General features: G+C 39.6%; 1 protein-coding gene across 1 annotated transcript in view; it reads left to right on the top strand.

Annotated features, from left to right (window-relative positions):
- chl1b (cell adhesion molecule L1-like b) overlaps window positions 1-20,452 on the top strand; it is a 191,748-nt gene that overhangs the window by 149,793 nt on the left and 21,503 nt on the right. Inside the window, exons 21-23 of the mRNA XM_062997549.1 lie at window positions 1,737-1,941; window positions 4,392-4,514; window positions 10,640-10,819. Coding sequence (XP_062853619.1) covers window positions 1,737-1,941; window positions 4,392-4,514; window positions 10,640-10,819 — 508 coding nt within the window. The remainder of the gene's footprint in view (window positions 1-1,736; window positions 1,942-4,391; window positions 4,515-10,639; window positions 10,820-20,452) is intronic.

Below are 20,452 nucleotides of genomic sequence, written 5' to 3' on the forward strand. Positions count from 1 at the left end.
AGATTTACAATAAAAGTAAATAAATAAAATACATACATAAATAAATACATGAACAGTGTATTTTAATTGCAGCCTTAAATTGTCTTCTTTTGGCAGCTTAAGTTTACAGCACATATCTAATGATCTAATATCTACCAGTCGATCGCACAGTGCACGCTGGTAGATCGCACCTCATTCAAACAAGTCAACGTGATTGACATGAAATGTGGCCACTGTTTCTAAAAAATTTGTTTTGTTACCATAGCTACGCCTCAGCACACCTTAAGCACTGCTAATCTTGAAAGTTTTCATTCATCGGTAGCCAGTTTGCGCCATTTTTGCGTTTTTCTATTTGTAACCTACACTGTGAAGATGAGCACAAAGAAACCAAAAACTTTTCGATTCAGGCAAGAACACTGCAAAGATGGCTGCTTCGTTCATACATGGAAGAAGCTGATGGAGAATATTCAGATCTCATGTTACATGCAGAAATTTTAACCCTACAATCTGACATTCATATGAAGTCAAGAGCCTCCGCTGGACAATTTTGGAACTTGCTGGCTGAGGAAAAATATCCAAACATAAGAAAATGTGCCACATATTTGACAGGATCAACCTACTTGTGTGAATCAGCCTTTTACCACATAAAAATAATTAAGTATAAATATTGGTCCACGCTTACTGATGAACACTTGAACATGACATGCTCTACAAGACTGCTGATTCACCAGTATCTTTTCTTGTCATGTCATTTTTACACTTGCGTTGTCAATCTATTTGCTTGCACATGCAAAGTAGTTCCTTTTTCTTCTATTTATTTATGCATTTTCACCTTTTTTCTCCCGATTTAGCGTAGTCAGTTTGTCTTCTGCTGCTGTGAATTCCTGATTGCATTCGAGGAGTTTATATTGCTGCTCACGTGCCCTCCGTCGTGTGCGCAGTCCTAGCGGACCCCTTGTTTTACATCTGTGCTTCTGCACAGGCACCTCGGTTTGTTAACCTAATTAGTCCAGCCATTTCCCCACCCAGCAGACACTGTAGCCAATTCGTGTCTACTCAGGCACTGCCAATTGTGCCTGCTAGATAGATAGATGGATGGATGGGTAGGTGGGTTTTGGATGGATGGACGGATACTTTATTAATCCTGAAGGAAATTAAGACGGCATTCAGCCGACCGGTAGCAGAGCCGAGATCCGAATCTTGGCGCTGGTGTGCTAGTGAAATATCCCGCTGAGTAGTTTCTTTTTTGTTAGTAAATCTAAAGGCTCAATTAAAACTTTCGCAGTAAAACCTGGCCTTCAGTGTAGATAAAATGGTAGATCTACCACCCGTTTCCAAAATGACAGCTTTCCAACCAGGTTCCCCTCTTTTGCAGGACTGGAGAGGTTTGTTTATGCAGAATCCATAACCCTTACCTAATGAGGCACATATTTTCCTCATAACGATGTGACAGAGGACAAAAACAAGCCGGCTGATGGCAGCACTGCTCTCGGGCTGTCATAACATATATACACACAGAAACACACAGAAAAACAAGCCAGTGTAGTTAGGACGTAGAGGAGGGGGTATAAATTTGAGTAGACTATAATTCTGGGGGGAAAAAGGGCTCTAAGATAAGCTTTTAGAATTTTATATGTACTGTAATTGTCTATTACACAGAGGCCCTTATATCCTGGTGGAGGAAGATTTTGTTGCTATTAAAATCATTAAAAGAGAAATGCAGAAAACACATTGTTACATAAAGGTGTGTGTTGCAGGTAAAGTGGTGGCGTCTGCGCAGTCTGCTGAATTCGAAAAAGATGCCTGGTAATAGCCACTTGCTGATGTTTCCCGGAGAGAAGAACTATGCACTTATCCCAGGACTTCGGCCCTTTTCTGAATATAGCCTCGTTTGCATGGCCTACAATGGACGAGGCAATGGACCTGAAAGCCACCCCATTACTTTTAAAACCCCAGAGGGAGGTAAGAGGCTAAATTAATGCTTGTCATTTTTATTATTTAACTGTTATACTAATTTAATTATAAAATGAAGGTACATGTCAAATATACTGTATAATAATTACTATAGTTATAGCACAGGTCCACAGCCTATAAATTGGGGATTAATTATTGTTTAGGGGGTTTGTAAAACTGATAAGTAATATTTCTGGATTTAAAGCTATTGCCATGGTATACCCATCAATTCCCAAAGTGTTTATAATGCACAAATCAGTAATAAGCTAAAGTGTGTTTTTAACTATACTATATTTAGGTCCCAGCCTACTGACTCTTGACTATTTCTGTTTTCTTGACTTTTAAAAAGCAAACACCAGCACTCCAACTCTAATAAGATCACCTGGCATGCCTCTCTGTCACCCTGACAGACACAGATCTGTCTTTTTACTCCATAATACTGCCCAGCACAAGTTGTTCTCTTGATGCAATTAGCTTCATTAGGGGATGCTGAATGACAATATCTCACATGAGGGGATGAAGATAAACCCAGCAAACCAGCTTTACCACTAAGCCCTGTGGAAAAAGCTCATATGTTCTCTGTGATTTGGATGTGAAATGACAGCAACAGTCCAACAGAGAATGAAGCACCATCTAGTTCTCTAATAATAATAAAATAAATGAATAAATAAATAAATAAATAAATAAATAAAGGACCTAGGTACCTGGGCTTGATTCCTCCTTGTCTTTGGTTACTGTTTGTAAAATGATTTTTATTTATTTGGATAAAAGTGCAAGTATTTGATTATTTGTTTTGTGAATATGACAATTTTGAATTTTTTTTTTTTTTTTCCTATGTCCTTTAAAATGGAGGTATATGGAACACTCACTGTCCATTTTATCAGCTCCTTTTACCATATAGAAGCACTTCTACAGTTCTACAATTACTGACTGTAGTCCATCTGTTTCTCTACATACTTTTTTTTATCTCATTTTACTCTGTTCTTCAATGGTCAGGACCCCCACAGAGTAGGTATTATTTAGGTGGTGGATCATTCTCAGCACTGCAGTGACACTGACATGGTGCTGGTGCTGTTATGAGTAGAGTTTTTATACACCTCACTGTCACTGCTGGACTAAGAATAGTCCACCAACCAAAAATATCCAGCCAACAGCACCCCGTGGGCAGCGTACTGTGACCACTGATGAAGGTCTAGAAGATGACCAACTCAAACAGCAGCGATAGATGAGTGATCGTCTCTGACTTTACATCTACAAGGTGAACCAACTAGGTAGGAGTGTCTAATAGAGTGGACACGGTATTTAAAAACTCCATCAGTGCTGCTGTGTCTGATCCACTCATACCAGCACAACACACACTAACACACCACCATCATGTCATTGTCACTGCAGTGCTGAGAATGATCCACCACCTACATGTAAATAATACCTGCTCTGTGGTGGTCCATTGGTGGTCCTGACCATTGAAGAACAGGGTGAAAGGAGGTTAAAAAAGTATGTAGAGAAACAGATGGACTGCAGTCAGTAATTGTAGAACTACAAAGTGCTTCTATATGGTAAGTGGTATCAGTGTATTAACAAATGAAATGAAGTTGAGCAGACAAAACATGAAATATTTTGGGTTAAAACTGTCTGCAATCAAATAAAAGTCAAAGTAAATGTATTTTTCATACTGTTCCAACTTCTTCTGATTTAGGGTTGTACAATAGAGACACTGAACTATTGTCATCGCCTGTGGGGGTTTGGTTGCTATGCCGCCAAGGAAAAAAAGGGCCATGGCAGTACAGTGTAATTTATTGACTAGTATCTGCAGAGCATATAGAAAAAAAGCAATTTTATCACAAATCAGATTCCTTCCACACAGTTTTTACCACAAATCAGATTCTAATAAATCGCTTGTCTATAAATTTAATCCCTGCGCAGTGCATCACTGTCGGTGCAGTCAACCTAACAAGAAAACATTTGTTCTAAGGATCCGCTGCTACGTCTATTTGCAGGAGTTTGACATCGTGACAGTGTGTTTCTGTTCTATCTTTAGTAGAAACCAAGAACCAAGTGTACCGTTTCACACTTGGTAGAGATAATGCACGTACCGCTTTGCTCAATGCCTAATTCCTATTGGTAATTGATATTACTTTATGCTCTGAATTCGCATGAAGTTAAACTTCGCTTAACTTTTTGTGTTGCTAACTCCGCCCACTTGACATTCCTCTTGTGGCCGGAAATCACCAGCTGTAATTGACCATGAATAGCAAAATGTCCCTTGTTGTGTCACTTTGCTGCTGGTCTAAACAAAGGGTAACATTGTGCTTTTAGACTCTAAAGTGATGCAAAAATTACACCAGTCTAATGTAAACGAGTTTTTTTTGCTATAATATCACAAACCATTTCTGCAAGACTATCACACCCTTGAATGGAATAAATTTTCATTCTAATAAATCTCTTTCCTCCCCCTGTAGTTCCAGACCAGCCTGTGTCTCTCAGAGCTACAGATATTCAGAAGCATACAGTCACACTGAGCTGGTCTCCTCCAGCAGAGAGCAACGGAGTTCTAACCGGATGCGTCCTGCAATACCAGCTAAGTATGTCAATAATAATGCAGCCTCTCGAAATATTTTCTCAAAATAGCCAGTGAGTTTTGTGTCTTACCACTAGGAGACATTGTTGTGCCACCTTCCTCCAGGGAGGCACTTGTTCTGAACCCAAGCCTAACGAACACTGCACATGGATCCGGTTATTACAGGAACTTGTTACCTGCGTTAATGTTCTATAAAATGCCTGTCGGTAGTTGATAGTACAGCTGGAGAGACATCTGTGAAAGCGTAATACATTAGGAATTATACAAGATGATTGGACCGAATTGTACAATGTGTAAAAATAGATCTGGCTTGAGATTAGTCAGATATGACACAATATTTGCTTACATCTTACATCCATTGGTGGGAAAGTTCATTTTTACACTGTACATATATATATATATATATATATATATATATATATATATATATATATATATATATATATATTAGGGCTGTCGAAGTTAACGCGATAATAACGCATTAACGCGATTTCAATTTAACGCGATTAAAAATAATAGTGCCGTTAACGCAAATTCTAGTTAATGTTGAGACTTGACTGGTAGAACTACAACGCTCGGTTACATTATGTTAACAAACCGCAAATGAAAAACGGTGGCAAGTCCGACATGTAACCGAGCGTTGTAGTGATGCACTTATAAAGAAATAAATACACGCTATATTCACAAGTTGTCGGGAGCAGAACACTTTTATTAACTTATTCTGTTAAGGTACCAAATACCGGAAAGCTGAGTCAAGCACGTTAGTCCATGCACTATGGAAGCCCCAAAGGGTCAAAACACACTCACTTCGTGTAGAAACGGCCATCAAACCATTGTCACAATACAACCACAGAAAAGTCTGTTACAATAACTACGCCTTATCCCACCTAAAGCACCGCTGATCTACAATGTTTGCTGATGGAGAAATTCTAAACTACAATCTGACATTTACTGCCTAGTATGTGAGTGAATAAAACTCCCTTACAGTTTTCTCTTGTCCCAGCAGTTTTTAACATCAGTACATTTAGCATAAAATGTGTTCACCATTTTAATTGTAACATTTCACATAAAAATCCTTGTTTTCTATAACATTTACACAGATTTTTTTTAATGCGATTAATCGCGATTAACTATATGAAATTCTGAGATTAATCGCGATTAAAACTTTTAATCGTTTGACAGCCCTAATATATATATATATATATATATATATATATATATATATATATACTGACCAGGCATAACATTATGACATTATGAAGTGAATAACACTGATTATGTGCAAGTGAACATTTTATCCTCAAAGTTGATGTGTTAGAAGCAGGAAAAATGGATTTGAGTGAGTTTGACAAGGGCCAAATTGTGATGGCTAGAAGACTGAGTCAGAGCATCTCCAAAACTGCAGCTCTTGTGGGGTGTTCCCGGTCTGCAGTGGTCAGTATCTATCAAAAGTGGTTTAAGGAAGGAACAGTGGTAAACCGGCGACAGGTTCATGGGCAGCTAAGGCTCATCGATGCACGTGGGGAGCGAAGGCTGGCCCGTGTGGTTTGATCCAACAGACGAGCTACTGTAGCTCAAATTGCTAAAGAAGTTAATGCTGGTTCTGATAGAAAGGTGTCAGAATACACAGAGCATCACAGTTTGTTGCGTATGGGGCTGCATAGCCACAGACCAGTCAGGGTGCCCATGCTGACCCCTGTCCACCGCCGAAAGCGCCAACGATGAGCACATGAGCATCGGAACTGGACCACGGAGCAATGGAAGAAGGTGGCCTGGTCTGATGAATCACGGTTGCTTTTACATCACGTGGATGGTGGGTGCGTGTGCGTTGCTTACCTGGGGAACACATAACACCAGGATGCACTACGGGGATGCTTTGGGCAATGTTCTGCTGGGAAACCTTGGGTTCTGCCATCCATGTGGATGTTACTTTGACACGTACCACCTACCTAAGCATTGTTGCAGACCATGTACACCCTTTCATGAAAACGATATTCCCTGATGGCTGTGGCCTCTTTCAGCAGGATAATGCGCCCTGCCACAAAGCAAAAATGCTTCAGGAATGATTTGAGGAGTACAGCAATGAGTTTGAGGTGTTTACTTGGCCTCCAAATTTCCCAGATCTCAATCCAATCGAGCATCTGTGGTATGTGCTAGAAAAACGTGCATAGTCCAATGCATGGAGGCCCCATCTCACAACTTACAGGAGTTAGAGGATCAGCTGCATCTTGGTGCCAGATACCACAGCACACCTCACTTTCTAAAGATAATTTTAATGTAATCATTTTATCATAATTTTATTAGATTTTTTCCATGTATTCAAATATATATTACAATTTAACCAGTAACAAAAATATGATCGACTACAGGACTACAGTAGTTTTTTAGGGAATTGCTAATACAAACTCTAAACTGTGCATTGACTGTTAAACAGAATGAAAAGTTCAACTTGTACTTACGTGAAGCCACAGTGGTGCGTTGCTTTTTTGTTGCAGCAATTCCCTGTGAGCACACCCTGAAAAACAGACCTACACAGTCTTATGTATACTCACAGGTAGTGAGCTTGTGTGGCATAACGATAAGCCATGCTGCTGGTAACAGCAGTGCCTGAGTGCCTGGGGTTTGTATCCTGGAGCTCACAAAAACAGACAGTACATGGTGTTGGGTGAACCTAGCTATTGAGGGCAGGGTTGGGACACACATACACACATCAGTGCACACTTAGTACCACTCCCAACCCTGGATAAATATGAAGGTTGTGTCAGAAAGGGCATCTGGCATAAAAACTGTGCCAAATAAAATATGTAGATGAATGATCTGCTGTTGCAACCCCTAACGGGAGCAGCGAACAAGAAGAAAAGCAGCAGATTAATGTGTTAGCCCACCACTGCTGAGACCTTGAGCTTTCAAGTTTAGATCAGCTGTGCCTGAGAAAGGGAGGTCAACAGTGTTTCTCATAGCTGCTGCAATTGCGACCTCTGTTGGCTGGTTGAGGTGTTCGGATGATTCAAAGACACCAATGCATGACTCTCCATATAAGATAAGGGTTTCTGTGGGACTCTGTGTCTAATAGTCTGAGTCAGGGCAGTGGTAGCTCAGTGGTTACTGGGTTAATGATCAGAAGGTTGCTGGTTCAAGCCCTACCACAAGTCTTAAGTTGCTTTGCATTAAAAAGCATCTGCTAAATACCTTGTGTGTACATTATTTTGGCCTGGATGTTGCAGTCAAGGTAGAAGTTAGTGGGGAATTTTACATGGCCAGATTGGGAAGGGAAAAATGGGACATTCATATACCAAACCACACAATATCTAAACTGTATATTACATATAAATAGTGAAATAAATTTTTTTTTCATCAGCCACGTTCTGGTTTCCAAATGAGATGCTTATTCCTTATTATCCATGTGAGCATTTTTTTATTATTATTTTCAAGCGTACGTGACTCATCCTCATCATGGACCACTGGCTAGGACACATCATATTACCTCGCACGTCTCTGGCTGCCAAGTAGAAATTATGATAAAGCAGGTTGTAATGCACAAAGCTTGGAGATGTTTGTTAGCTAATTGTGTTTGACTATGCAGCTGATCACCGTGGCCAAGTGCCATGGTACACATTAAAAGGAGGGGCATTTAATCAGAAGAGTGTGCAATAGCCATCATGTGCCCTTTGAAGTGGGTTTTTGAAGTCCCCGCAAAGGAAGCGGTGTGTAAAATGTTGGAGATAATGCACCCAGCTGTCCACGTGGCACACAGCAGCGCTTGGAATTTAAAATGCTTGAGCTCCGATGTCCTCTTCCTAAGCCTGGCTGCACTGAGCTTTTACACAGTCAATATGTCACGCTCATTGCACGTCTCAGCAAGAATATTTAAACACAGTGTTGGGACACTATTAGATTGTAGTGGTACCTTATAACTCAACGTCCCCTTAACTCAAAATCTTTAAAACTCAACGCCCTTCGTCGAGAAATTTGTACCGTTAGGCTTGACGATTCCCTTAAACTCAACGTGTTCAGTTTCTCTTAACAAAAAAAATTCATTTAATTTCAATTTAACAATAACCAGCTGCTTTGTTCAGCGCTTGGCTTGAGTGGTGCAGTAAAACATCATCAAAGTGCGCATAAGAGACGAATCTGCATTTGTGTGGAATAACATTCAAATCCACTCTAAAAGCTCCACATGTATCTGTGTTTAGCTGGATTTTTCCTGTTTCACATTTAAACTTGTGTTATAGCTCGAGGTTTTGAGAAATTGTAAGAATCAGCTTTTTTTTCTAGACAGTCTAAAACGCTTATCGTTAAAAAGCTAACATGCCGCTTCTCATGTGAATGCACCTGTACTGAATGGAATACGGTATTCCAAGATCAAGCATCTCCACCATTAAGAAGCATAAGGAAACAATTATGAAATAAATAACTACAGTGCAGGTTTTATTGTATTTCTTATTGATTTTTAACTGTTTTCAATTGTATTTCAGTGTTTTTCTATTATACTTGTGTTATTTTTAGTGTCAAAAACAACCCCATTATTTTACATAAGCCTAAATATATGCAGTTCCACGGGATCACGAAATGCATTAACAGGTTTCCCATACATCCTTATGGGAAAAAATACCTTAAAACTCAACGCCTTTTAAACTCAACGGCACTCCCAGAACCAACTGACATTGAGTTTCAGGATACCACTGTATATTAGCTCAGCGACTTAAAGAATTAACCAGTCACACCCGGAATGCCTTTCAATATCTGATAAAGTCAAAAGTAGCTCTTTTGTTCCTGTTTTCTTTTAGATGTTACTATTAAAGTGTACAGTATTTTTATTTAATTGTGTTTACTGTTGCAAATAATGTGAAAAAAAAAAAGGTTTAAAAAAAGACACAGCATAACGTAAATGTTGAAACAATTAGACAAAGACTGTATTTTTTAGGGCTGAGGCAATGGCGTTTGAAAAACACAAGTCCAGGCTGGCTTGTTTAAATTTATTCACTCTATCATACCTCTTACTTCTTAAAAAATGAAAACAGGGCACAGAATGCTAGTTATCAAAACAGTTTTACTGTTTATGTAGCAGTTATTGAGGACCGAACATTTAAAATATAATCTTTATTGTCACTATTCACAGGTACAATGACATTTTGTTTAGGATTACAGTTAAAGTGTAAATTGCAATTAATAGAAGTAACCTGTTATACAGCTAGACATACAGTCAGATTAAATATACTTATTGGACAATAACACAAAACAGTTTAAAACTTTTTAGCTTGGTATAAAATGCTTAACAGAAAAAAAATTAACATTAAAACAGAAACAGACAAAAATACAATAACTGGGTACATATTTGCAATATTTAGATTACAAGACAAAATAAAGTATAAATATCAGCCCTTATTATTATTATTATTATTATTATTATTATGCAATTACCACATGATTAAATTATTTAAAGTTAGTCATGGCTATCATTATGACTTACAAATATTCTTGACATACAGTCAAGTGCAAAACTTGCACGGTGGCTCAGTGGGTAGCACTGTCTCCTCACAGCAAGAAGGCCCAGGTGAGGCGTTCCGGGTCGGTTCTGTGTGGAGTTTGCATGTTCTCCTCGTGTCTGCGTGGGTTTCCTCCGGGAGCTCCGGTTTCCTTCCACAGTCTATATTTATAAATATTAATATATATTCTGGTACTGATAATAAAGGTGAAGACCAAGACATTTCTCCTGGTTTTCTATAGTTCGATAGTAGTAAAACAATAAGAGTGTACTGATGACGTACATAGATAACTTCGATTACTAATAAGTATGCAAGAATACACTCTATCATAAAAATATGAGACACATCTGCAAAGCTTGCCTAGAGGCCAGGAATCCTTGTATTGTAAAGGCTGAGTCATTCGCTGTTTCTGGGCATCGATCCCAGTGAATGTCAAGGGATATCATCTCAACCTCCCATCCCACAAAGCTTTTCATATTCTCATCATATGATAGAGCAAAGAAACCACTAAATCACTATAGTAAAGGCTTTACAGGACTGATATTGAAGACTAAAGACAGCTCAAGACAAAATCCATTACTTATGTTACGGTGAACCTACCTTGCCAATTCTAAAATGCTTTTCCTTTTATTTTCCTGTTCAGTTAACAACACGGAGGAAATAGAACCTCTCCAGTCAGTAAACATAAGCAACGCTGGTACGACTAAGTGGCTCCTGAAGGACCTGGAGCCTTTGAGCCGGTACAGATTCTACCTTTATTACTGTACACGAGTAGGCTGTGGCCCAGCAATCAGCGAGGAGTGCACCACGGTCCCTGAAGCAAGTGAGTATACACTGCGCAAGTCTTCTAGTGTGTACATTTCATGAAAATAAGACGTATTCCGGCTTACGTATGTCTTTATGGCTATATATAACTCTATGCTGGCATCAATATTCATTTTTTAGGGAAAGCTGGCACTACAGCTGGCTACTTCATAGTTTATAGTATACTATTAGTATAATTTGTTAGTATACTGATTATAATTAGTATGCCGGTTATAATTAAAAGGTGTGACTTAGTCTAATAGGTGTACACTCATATTGCACATTATTACAACACCTGTCTTGAACACATATTTATTGTTAATTTAAGAGCTAAATGTACAATATAGATTTACTTTGTGGGTATTCAGTTACTGACTGTAGTTTATAAGTTGCTCAGTACACTTTGTCACCCTGTTGATAGAAAGGGACCTCATAGGCACACCGCTGATAATATTAATAATCAGTTTAATGATGTAGCAGTGTGGGCACTCGGGTGGCGCAGTGGTAAAACCCGCTACACACCAGAGGTGACATTTCTCGTCGATTTGAAACTCAGCTCTACCGTCCAGCTGGGCTGGGTGCCTACATGAACAACAATTGGCTGTTGTTCATACAGGGTGGGAACCGGATAGGGACTCCTCATGACTGAGGCAATTACGACCTCTGCTGGAGTCAAGGAATAATGCGTTGATCAGGGTGTGGCTCTCCATACACAAGGCTGATCCGCATATAAACTCACCTCTTGCAGGTGAAAAGATGCAGTCGGCTACTGCACACGTGTCGAAGGGGGCGTGTGTCAGTCTCGCTCTTCTCAATCAGGGCAGGGGTTGGCATCAGTGGAGAGGAAGCATAATGCAATTGGCTAATTGGATGTGCTAAAAAGTCTGGAGAAAAAGGGGAGAAAGTGCATAAACAAACAATATATATACAGTCATGTGAAAAAGTTAGGACACCCCATAAAATCCTTTGTCTTTTTGAACATATTTAAACATTTGAACATTTGAGCTTCATTTGAGCAGTACTGAGAGATAAAATGTTAAAAATTACTTTTAAACACAAGCTGTAAAATGTAATGAACAAAAATGGAAATTTATTGTGAGGAAAAAGTGTGAGGAAAAAGTTAGGACACCCTCACATTTATTACTACTTAAAATGTCTAAAATTAGAATCCGGTGCACCACATCAGCTGCAATGATTAGACCATTGTTAGGGGACAGTGGAGTTTTATTTAAACCTCAGACATTAGTTTGGTTTGCTCTTGATTGTTGAAGTAAGTGATATCACCATGGCGAGATCTAAACAGCTTTCTGAGGCCTTCAGAATGAAGGCTGTAGATGCATATGAGTCTGGGAAGGGATTTAAAAAGATCTAAAAACAATTAGAAATCAGCCATTCTACTGTCCGGAAAATCATTTACATGTGGTGAACATTTAAAACAACTGCCAACATGGCCAGGTCAGGCTGTCCTAGCAAGTTCAGCCCAAGAGCAGACCGCAAGATGCTTAAAGAAATCTCCAATAATCCTACAATATCATTATGGGACGTACAGCTAGCTCTTGCCACAGTTGATGTCAAGGTACATGCATCTACCATCAGAAAGAGACAAGTTTAATTTTCATGGGAGGTGAGCAAGAAGGAAACCCTTGCTGTGAAAAAAACATCAGGGCAAGACTAAAGTTTATCAGAGAACACCTAGACAAAGACCAGAACTTCTGGAACAATGTGCTTTGGACAGATGAATCCAAAGCTGAATTATTTGGGCACAGTAACAGAAGACATGTTTGGCGCAAACCAAACATAGCATTTGGGAACAAGAACCTCATAGCAACTGTGAAGCATGGAGGTGGAAATGTCATGGTTTGGGGCTTCTTTGCAGCAGCACGGCCTGGCAAGCTCTCCATTATAGAATCCACAATGAATTCTTCACTGTATCAGAGGGTGCTTGATAAAAATGTAAGACCATCTGTCCAAAAACTGAAGCTGAAGCGGAGGTGGATCATGTAACATGCCAACAACCCAAAACATCCCAGTAAATATAACCAAGGAATGGCTCAAAAGAAGGAAATGGAGAATTCTGGAACGGCCAAGTCAAAGCCCGGATCTTAATCCTATTGAGATGCTGTGGGGTGATTTGAAACGGGCTGTGCATGCAAGAAACCCCTCAAACCTCACAAAGCTGAAGAAATTCTGCATGGAGGAGTGTGGAAAACTTTCTTCCAGTCGATGTCAGAGACGGTAGATGGTTATAGGAAACGTCTAATTGAGGTTATTTCAGCCAAAGGGGGAAACACCAGCTATTAGGACATAGGGTGTCCTAACTTTTTCCTCACAATAAAATTTCTTTTTTGTTTATTACATTTTACAACTTGTGTTTAAAAGTAATTTTTTCAGCTTTGTTTGTTTAGTTATATAAGCTCCGTCTCTCAATACTGTTCAAATGAAGCTCAAATGTTCATTTGTTTAAATATGTTCAAAAAGACAAAGGTTCTCATGGGGTGTTCTAACTTTTTCACATGACTGTATATAAACAATATACAGTGTATCACAAAAGTGAGTACACCCCTCACATTTCTGCAGATATTTAAGTATATCTTTTCATGGGACAACACTGACAAAATGACACTTTGACACAATGAAAAGTAGTCTGTGTGCAGCTTATATAACAGTGTAAATTTATTCTTCCCTCAAAATAACTCAATATGCAGCCATTAATGTCTAAACCACCGGCAACAAAAGTGAGTACACCCCTTAGTGAAAGTTCCTGAAGTGTCAATATTTTGTGTGGCCACCATTATTTCTTAGAACTGCCTTAACTCTCCTGGGCATGGAGTTTACCAGAGCTTCACAGGTTGCCACTGGAATGCTTTTCCACTCCTCCATGACGACATCACGGAGCTGGCGGATATTCAAGACTTTGCGCTCCTCCACCTTCCGCTTGAGGATGCCCCAAAGATGTTCTATTGGGTTTAGGTCTGGAGACATGCTTGGCCAGTCCATCACCTTTACCCTCAGCCTCTTCAATAAAGCAGTGGTCGTCTTAGAGGTGTGTTTGGGGTCATTATCATGCTGGAACACTGCCCTGCGACCCAGTTTCCGGAGGGAGGGGATCATTCTCTGCTTCAGTATTTCACAGTACATATTGGAGTTCATGTGTCCCTCAATGAAATGTAACTCCCCAACACCTGCTGCACTCATGCAGCCCCAGACCATGGCATTCCCACCACCATGCTTGACTGTAGGCATGACACACTTATCTTTGTACTCCTCACCTGATTGCTGCCACACATGCTTGAGACCATCTGAACCAAACAAATGAATCTTGGTCTCATCAGACCATAGGACATGGTTCCAGTAATCCATGTCCTTTGTTGACATGTCTTCAGCAAACTGTTTGTGGGCTTTCTTGTGTAGAGACTTCAGAAGAGGCTTCCTTCTGGGGTGACAGCCATGCAGACCAATTTGATGTAGTGTGCGGCGTATGGTCTGAGCACTGACAGGCTGACCCCCCACCTTTTCAATCTCTGCAGCAATGCTGACAGCACTCCTGCGCCTATCTTTCAAAGACAGCAGTTGGATGTGACGCTGAGCACGTGCACTCAGCTTCTTTGGACGACAAACGCGAGGTCTGTTCTGAGTGGACCCTGCTCTTTTAAAACGCTGAATGATCTTGGCCACTGTGCTGCAGCTCAGTTTCAGGGTGTTGGCATCTTCTTGTAGCCTTGGCCATCTTCATGTAGCGCAACAATTCGTCTTTTAAGATCCTCAGAGAGTTCTTTGCCATGAGGTGCCATGTTGGAACTTTCAGTGACCAGTATGAGAGAGTGTGAGAGCTGTACTACTAAATTGAACACACCTGCTCCCTATGCACACCTGAGACCTAGTAACACTAACAAATCACATGACATTTTGGAGGGAAAATGACAAGCAGTGCTCAATTTGGACATTTAGGGGTGTAGTCTCTTAGGGGTGTACTCACTTTTGTTGCCGGTGGTTTAGACATTAATGGCTGTATTTTGAGTTATTTTGAGGGAAGAATAAATTTACACTGTTATATAAGCTGCACACAGACTACTTTTCATTGTGTCAAAGTGTCATTTTGTCAGTGTTGTCCCATGAAAAGATATACTTAAATATCTGCAGAAATGTGAGAGGTGTACTCACTTTTGTGATACACTGTATATATAATGATGTAGCAGTGTGTTGTGCTGATATGCATGTGTCCGGCGCAGCAGTGTTTTTGGGATTTTTCAACACCTTTAGTGCATGTCAATGCCAAGAGAATAATAATGCTCCAACCAAAAATATACAGCCTCCAGTGTCATGTGGTTAGAAAGTGTCCATGAACAAGACAAGGAGGGTAAAAGGTCTAACTCTAACTCTGTATGGGATAAGTTTCTAATAAAGAGGCCAGTAAAGTGTAAACAGTGTTTAAAAACCCCTAAGAAGACTGCTGCACCTGATACGCTCATACCAGTAAAACATAGTCTACCACTCCAGCATTACCCCGCAATGCTGAGAATGATCTATCACTCAAATAATAAATAGCCAAATGGCAGAAATAGCTCATAAAATGGCCTATTAATGTTTAAGACCAATTCTTCTGCTACATTACACCACCCCCACTTTGGCCAAGTAGGGCCACAAACTAGTACCCATGCCCACTGATACATGTGTATTTGTCATGATCTTCTTTGCACTAGTCAGCGGTAAGTTCTCGCCATATGAGGGGCCACCCTATGCCCTATGTGTTCCTCCACTACTCATGCTGATGCCTCTGTTAGAGCAGCAATGAAAAGAAACTCATCAGCCTTCCCTCCCTCATACATGTCTGTGAAGCACCCCTTCAGGCCATTTAAATTGCCAAGACTTAAACTCAGGAGCCTGAACACTCCACAATGGTAGTGAAAACCAATCAGACTTCAAATGTTTCATTTGTGCTCTTCTAAAGAGTTTAAAATATATGTACTATGCATATCTATCTACATCAAAATCTACAGCGAAAAGAAGGGGTCCGCTAGGACTGCGCACGGGTCGGGGGAGGTGTGAGCAGAAAATATACCCTCCTCAAATGCAGTCAGGGATCCACAGCAGCGGAAGACAAATTGACTATGTTAAATTGTGGAAAAAGGGAGAAAACACATAAATAAATAGAAAAAAATTATATCAAGGCGTTTTTTTAAAGATATCTGACTACCCTGCTTGTAAAGTCAGTCGTAAACACAGGTCAGGAACATCCAACAAGAAAGAGCCAGCAAAACGAGCCAGCTAAATTCATGTAAGGCAAAATATATCTGCTTTTGTGGACATACGATTAACTGGTTTTTATATCTATACAATATAATAGTGGTGAAAAAGCAGCATCATTTATCTTTGTCTAGAAAACAGCCAAAACTTATCTTTGTTCAACTCTGACCAACTGCTTATTGATTAGGAAAAAAGGTAAAAGCTTTATTGAAGGAAAAGAAACACCGTGTCACCTTCAGGAAGGGGAAGCTATGTAATTATCATTTCCCTTAGTGCTAATGAAATAGGGAGGTGCTGTGTAGAAAACAATTCAACAGTGGAACAGCATACTTTTAACAATAAAAATAATGAATATAGTGGAATTCTCCTTGCACTATATTTTCCTTGGCTGGTGATCCATACACTTACAGCAACTATAGAATCAAAGCCAAAGTCCTGTGGTTTCTTATTAATATACTCGACAGTAATAAAGAACAGAAAGGAAATTGAGTTGCCTCCTTGATATGTAGTTTGATATCTTTTCTCCTTTATCTACAGACTATTAGTAGGATTATGGGTCTCAAAATTGTCAGGAGGACTGTAAAGCTGGAATATCCATCTCATATAGTGTATCTAAAAGTCACTGTTCAGCAGTAATGCTGCAAGCAATTTGAACATCCTAATTTTCAAGAGCTCAGCAGTTCTTCTGGTTTGCTGCTACTCTGCTTTTCCTCACAATGCTCTGATAGCACACATTACTTTTAACAGAAAGTAGATGCGCTTTGCTTGCAGTGTCTGCCATCTTTTGCAAGATGTGTCTTTTATGCTTTCTTTCCTTTTTTTGCCAGCTTCAACAGGCATGCCTGCTTTCAACATCAGTATGAAGTTTTGGGTTTCTTTTCTCTCCATAGATGTAGATTTTTCTGAAGTTTGTAGTGTTGTAGTGCAGCAGTTTTTTTAATGCATGTGAGTAGCAAAGTAGATTTAACTTGCTTACAAACATGTAATGGGAATTATACTTGTCATACCTTAGTAAAAATCTTATTGTTTGCGCCTGCCGCAATGCTCAAAGTTCTTCTGATCGAACTTTGACCCATTTTGCCACTGACCTTTTCAAAGCACTTCCAATGAGACAAAATGTTTGATATGACGCTGAATTTATTTAAGGAACAAAGTTATCCAACATAAAAATCACCCTTAAACTTAAATGGTAAGCTAGTGATTTAAACCAAAAAAACATGACTGATTTTAGCTAATGCTTAAAATTTGAGATCTTTATCTTAAACTTTAACATAAAACTCAAGCCTACATCTTAAAATGTCTACAGGAACACAATGCCACAAGCTAAATAATTTCACAAAGAACTGAAAGGAAAATAAAAAACCAACCTTTTTAAATATATTAGTCTAATCCATTACTTAGGGTGCATTTACATGAGAAGCAGCAAAACCGCTTTTGCGCTGACTGTGCCATTGTTTTCTATTGAATGTGGCGGTGCCGCTTAGCTTGTCGCTGCACTTCCATAAGCCACGTTGGGCTTGTGTTTTTTACACTTGCCACAGTTCTCAAAGTTCTTCTAATTGATCCTTGACCCATTTTGTCACTGACCTTTTCAAAGCACTTCCAATGAGACAAACTGTTTGATATGAAGTGGTAAAAGCGACGTAGGCAGCACGAACAATGCTTAACGTATACAAAGCTTATTGTATTAAAACAACATTTGAGTAACATTAGTAAAGGGAAATTACCAGTAATAATTAAAAGAGGTTTAGTGTTCTTACGTAGTTATTTTAGTACATTAAGCCACGTTAAGCTTTTTATTACGATAAGCATTTTAGACTCTCTCGGACAAGCTGATTCTTACTAATTTTCTGCACCCGCAGAGCTGTATAACACAAGTTTAAAAAAACATATCACACATTATAAAACATACAGTAATTAAATTTATTTAAGGAACAAAGTTATCCAACATGCAAATCACCCTTAAACTTAGATGGTAAGCTAGTGATTTAAAGAGAGAAAAAAAACATGATTGATTTTAGCCAATGCTTAAAATTTGAGATTTTGGTTTTCGCAAACTTAAACATCAAAGTCAAGAGGACAATTTTTTAAATTTCTATGGGAGTCAAATTAGAAGCCTAACAAATGGGTGGCATTTTAGTATCAGTTGTAAGTATTGAAAACAGCCCGTAAGAGTTTATGGATTTTACTAATGCATTGTCAATGTGTATTCCAACATATTATAAGCTACTCCAGATAAATAAGACTCAGATTCAAGTATTAATTTACATTTGTAGAACTTTAGTTCAGTAGAAATTAGCTTGCATGGATTCATTAACAACTCAACCGCTAGTAAATAGTTGCTAATAAATCAAGTGCACAAAGTATGTTATGTTTTTTTACAGGACAGTCCAGAACTTATTCTCCTGCAAGAAATCCTACTCGCTCCCCGGTGGCTAAAGTCACACTTTCTTCTATAGGTATTAAACATGAGTCCATATCTACAGTTGGCCATGTGTAGTCCATAAGCTATACTGCATGTTATCAATATACAGTAGATTTAGATACTATTGACCTTCCCCCCCCTTTTTTTGGACAATTTATTGTGTTGTGGATTGGATTTCGAATGAATCTAATTGCCATGTTTACCCAACAATCTACTCACCCATAATGAGTTTTTCAAAAATGAATTAAAAATCAAGTACTAAAATATCTCATTCACAAAAGTAATCAGACCATGTATGTTATACTTTGTAGACGCTTACAGCTGCAAGTATGCTTGGATTTTCTCATTCTTAATGATTCTTTACACATTCTTACAGATTGTTTTAAGCTCAGTCATATTGATGAACATCTGCTTTCAGTAGCAGGTGTTTCAAAGTGGGGTTATGGGGTTTTAAAGTCTGAGCTTTGCCTGGGCCAATCTAGAACATTTAAAGATTTGGCTCAAAACTGTTATTTTTTGGCTGTTGAAAGGTGGACTGCTGCCCCAGCCTGAGTTTGCGTGCTCTGTGTAAGCAGTATTCATTAAAAATGTTTGTTGTATCTGGCTGCATCCCTCAATTCTTGCTGGTCTTACATCGCTGCTGCTTGTGACAAGCTTTTTCCTATCACAAAATTATTGAACACTCAAAGCCTAAGATACTGTTTAATACCCGTGCTGCCCTGATGTATGCCTTGCCACAAAATGATCACAGAGATCCACATATAGTTGTCCTGGCAATGCAACGTAAACTGTGGTCCTCTGTAGACCCTGGTTTGTGCCTTTCCAAGTCAATTAAATTCCCAACAGGAAATCTCTGTTTGCAAAGGGCAAACAGGCAAATTGCAACTCTATTTCAGTTCTAGTTGAATTCATTTCCATGTTTTACCACAAATATGTCCTGATCAGGGTCACGGTAGGTCCAGCTTTCCTGTATTTAGTAGGCGTAAAGCAGTAATGCACCACATGCATGCAGTACGTCAACGAGGCATAACATTATGACCACTGAAAGGTGAAGTGAATAACACTGATTATCTCTTCATCACAGCACCTGTTAGTGGGTGGGATATATTAGACAGCTAGTGAACATTTTATCCTCAAAGTTGATGTGTTAGAAGCAGGAAAAATGGGCAAGCATAAAGATTTGAGTGAGTTTGACAAGGGCCAAATTGTTATGGCTTAGACGACTGGGTCAGAGCATCTCCAAAACTGCAGCTCTTGTGGGGTGTTCCCGGTCTGCCGTGGTCAGTATCTATCAAAAGTGGTCCAAGGAAGGAACAGTGGTAAACCGGCGACAGGTTCATGGGCAGCCAAGGCTCATTGATGCATGTGGGGAGCGAAGGCTGGCCCGTGTGGTCCGATCCAACAGACGAGCTACTGTAGCTCAAATTGCTGAGGAAGTTAATGCTGGTTCTGATAGAAAGGTGTCAGAGTACACAGTGCATTGCAGTTTGTTGTGTATGGGGTTGCATTGCCACAGACCAGTCAGGCTGCCCATGCTGACTCCTGTCCACAGCCGAAAGCGCCAACAATGGGCACGTGAGCATTAGAACTGGACCACGGAGCAATGGAAGAAGGTGGCCTGGTCTAATGAAGCACATTTTCTTTTACATCATGTGGATGGCCGGGTGCGTGTGCATCGCTTACCTGGGGAACACATGGCACGAGGATACACTATGGAAGAAGGCAGACCGGCGGAGGCAATGTATTGCTTTGGGCAGTGTTCTGCTGGGAAACCTTGAGTCCTGCCATCCTTGTGAATGTTACTTTGACACGTAGCACCTACCTAAGCATGTACTTAGGTACTTGTTGCAGACCATGTACACCCTTTCATGGAAATGGTATTCCCTGATGGCTGTGGCCTTTTTAAGCAGGATAATGCGCCCTGCCACAAAGCAAAAACAGTTCAGGAATGGTTTGGGGAGCACAACAACGAGTTTGAGGTGT

Source organism: Trichomycterus rosablanca, chromosome 6, assembly GCF_030014385.1.
Source record: "Trichomycterus rosablanca isolate fTriRos1 chromosome 6, fTriRos1.hap1, whole genome shotgun sequence".
Taxonomy (NCBI): Eukaryota; Metazoa; Chordata; class Actinopteri; order Siluriformes; family Trichomycteridae; genus Trichomycterus; species Trichomycterus rosablanca.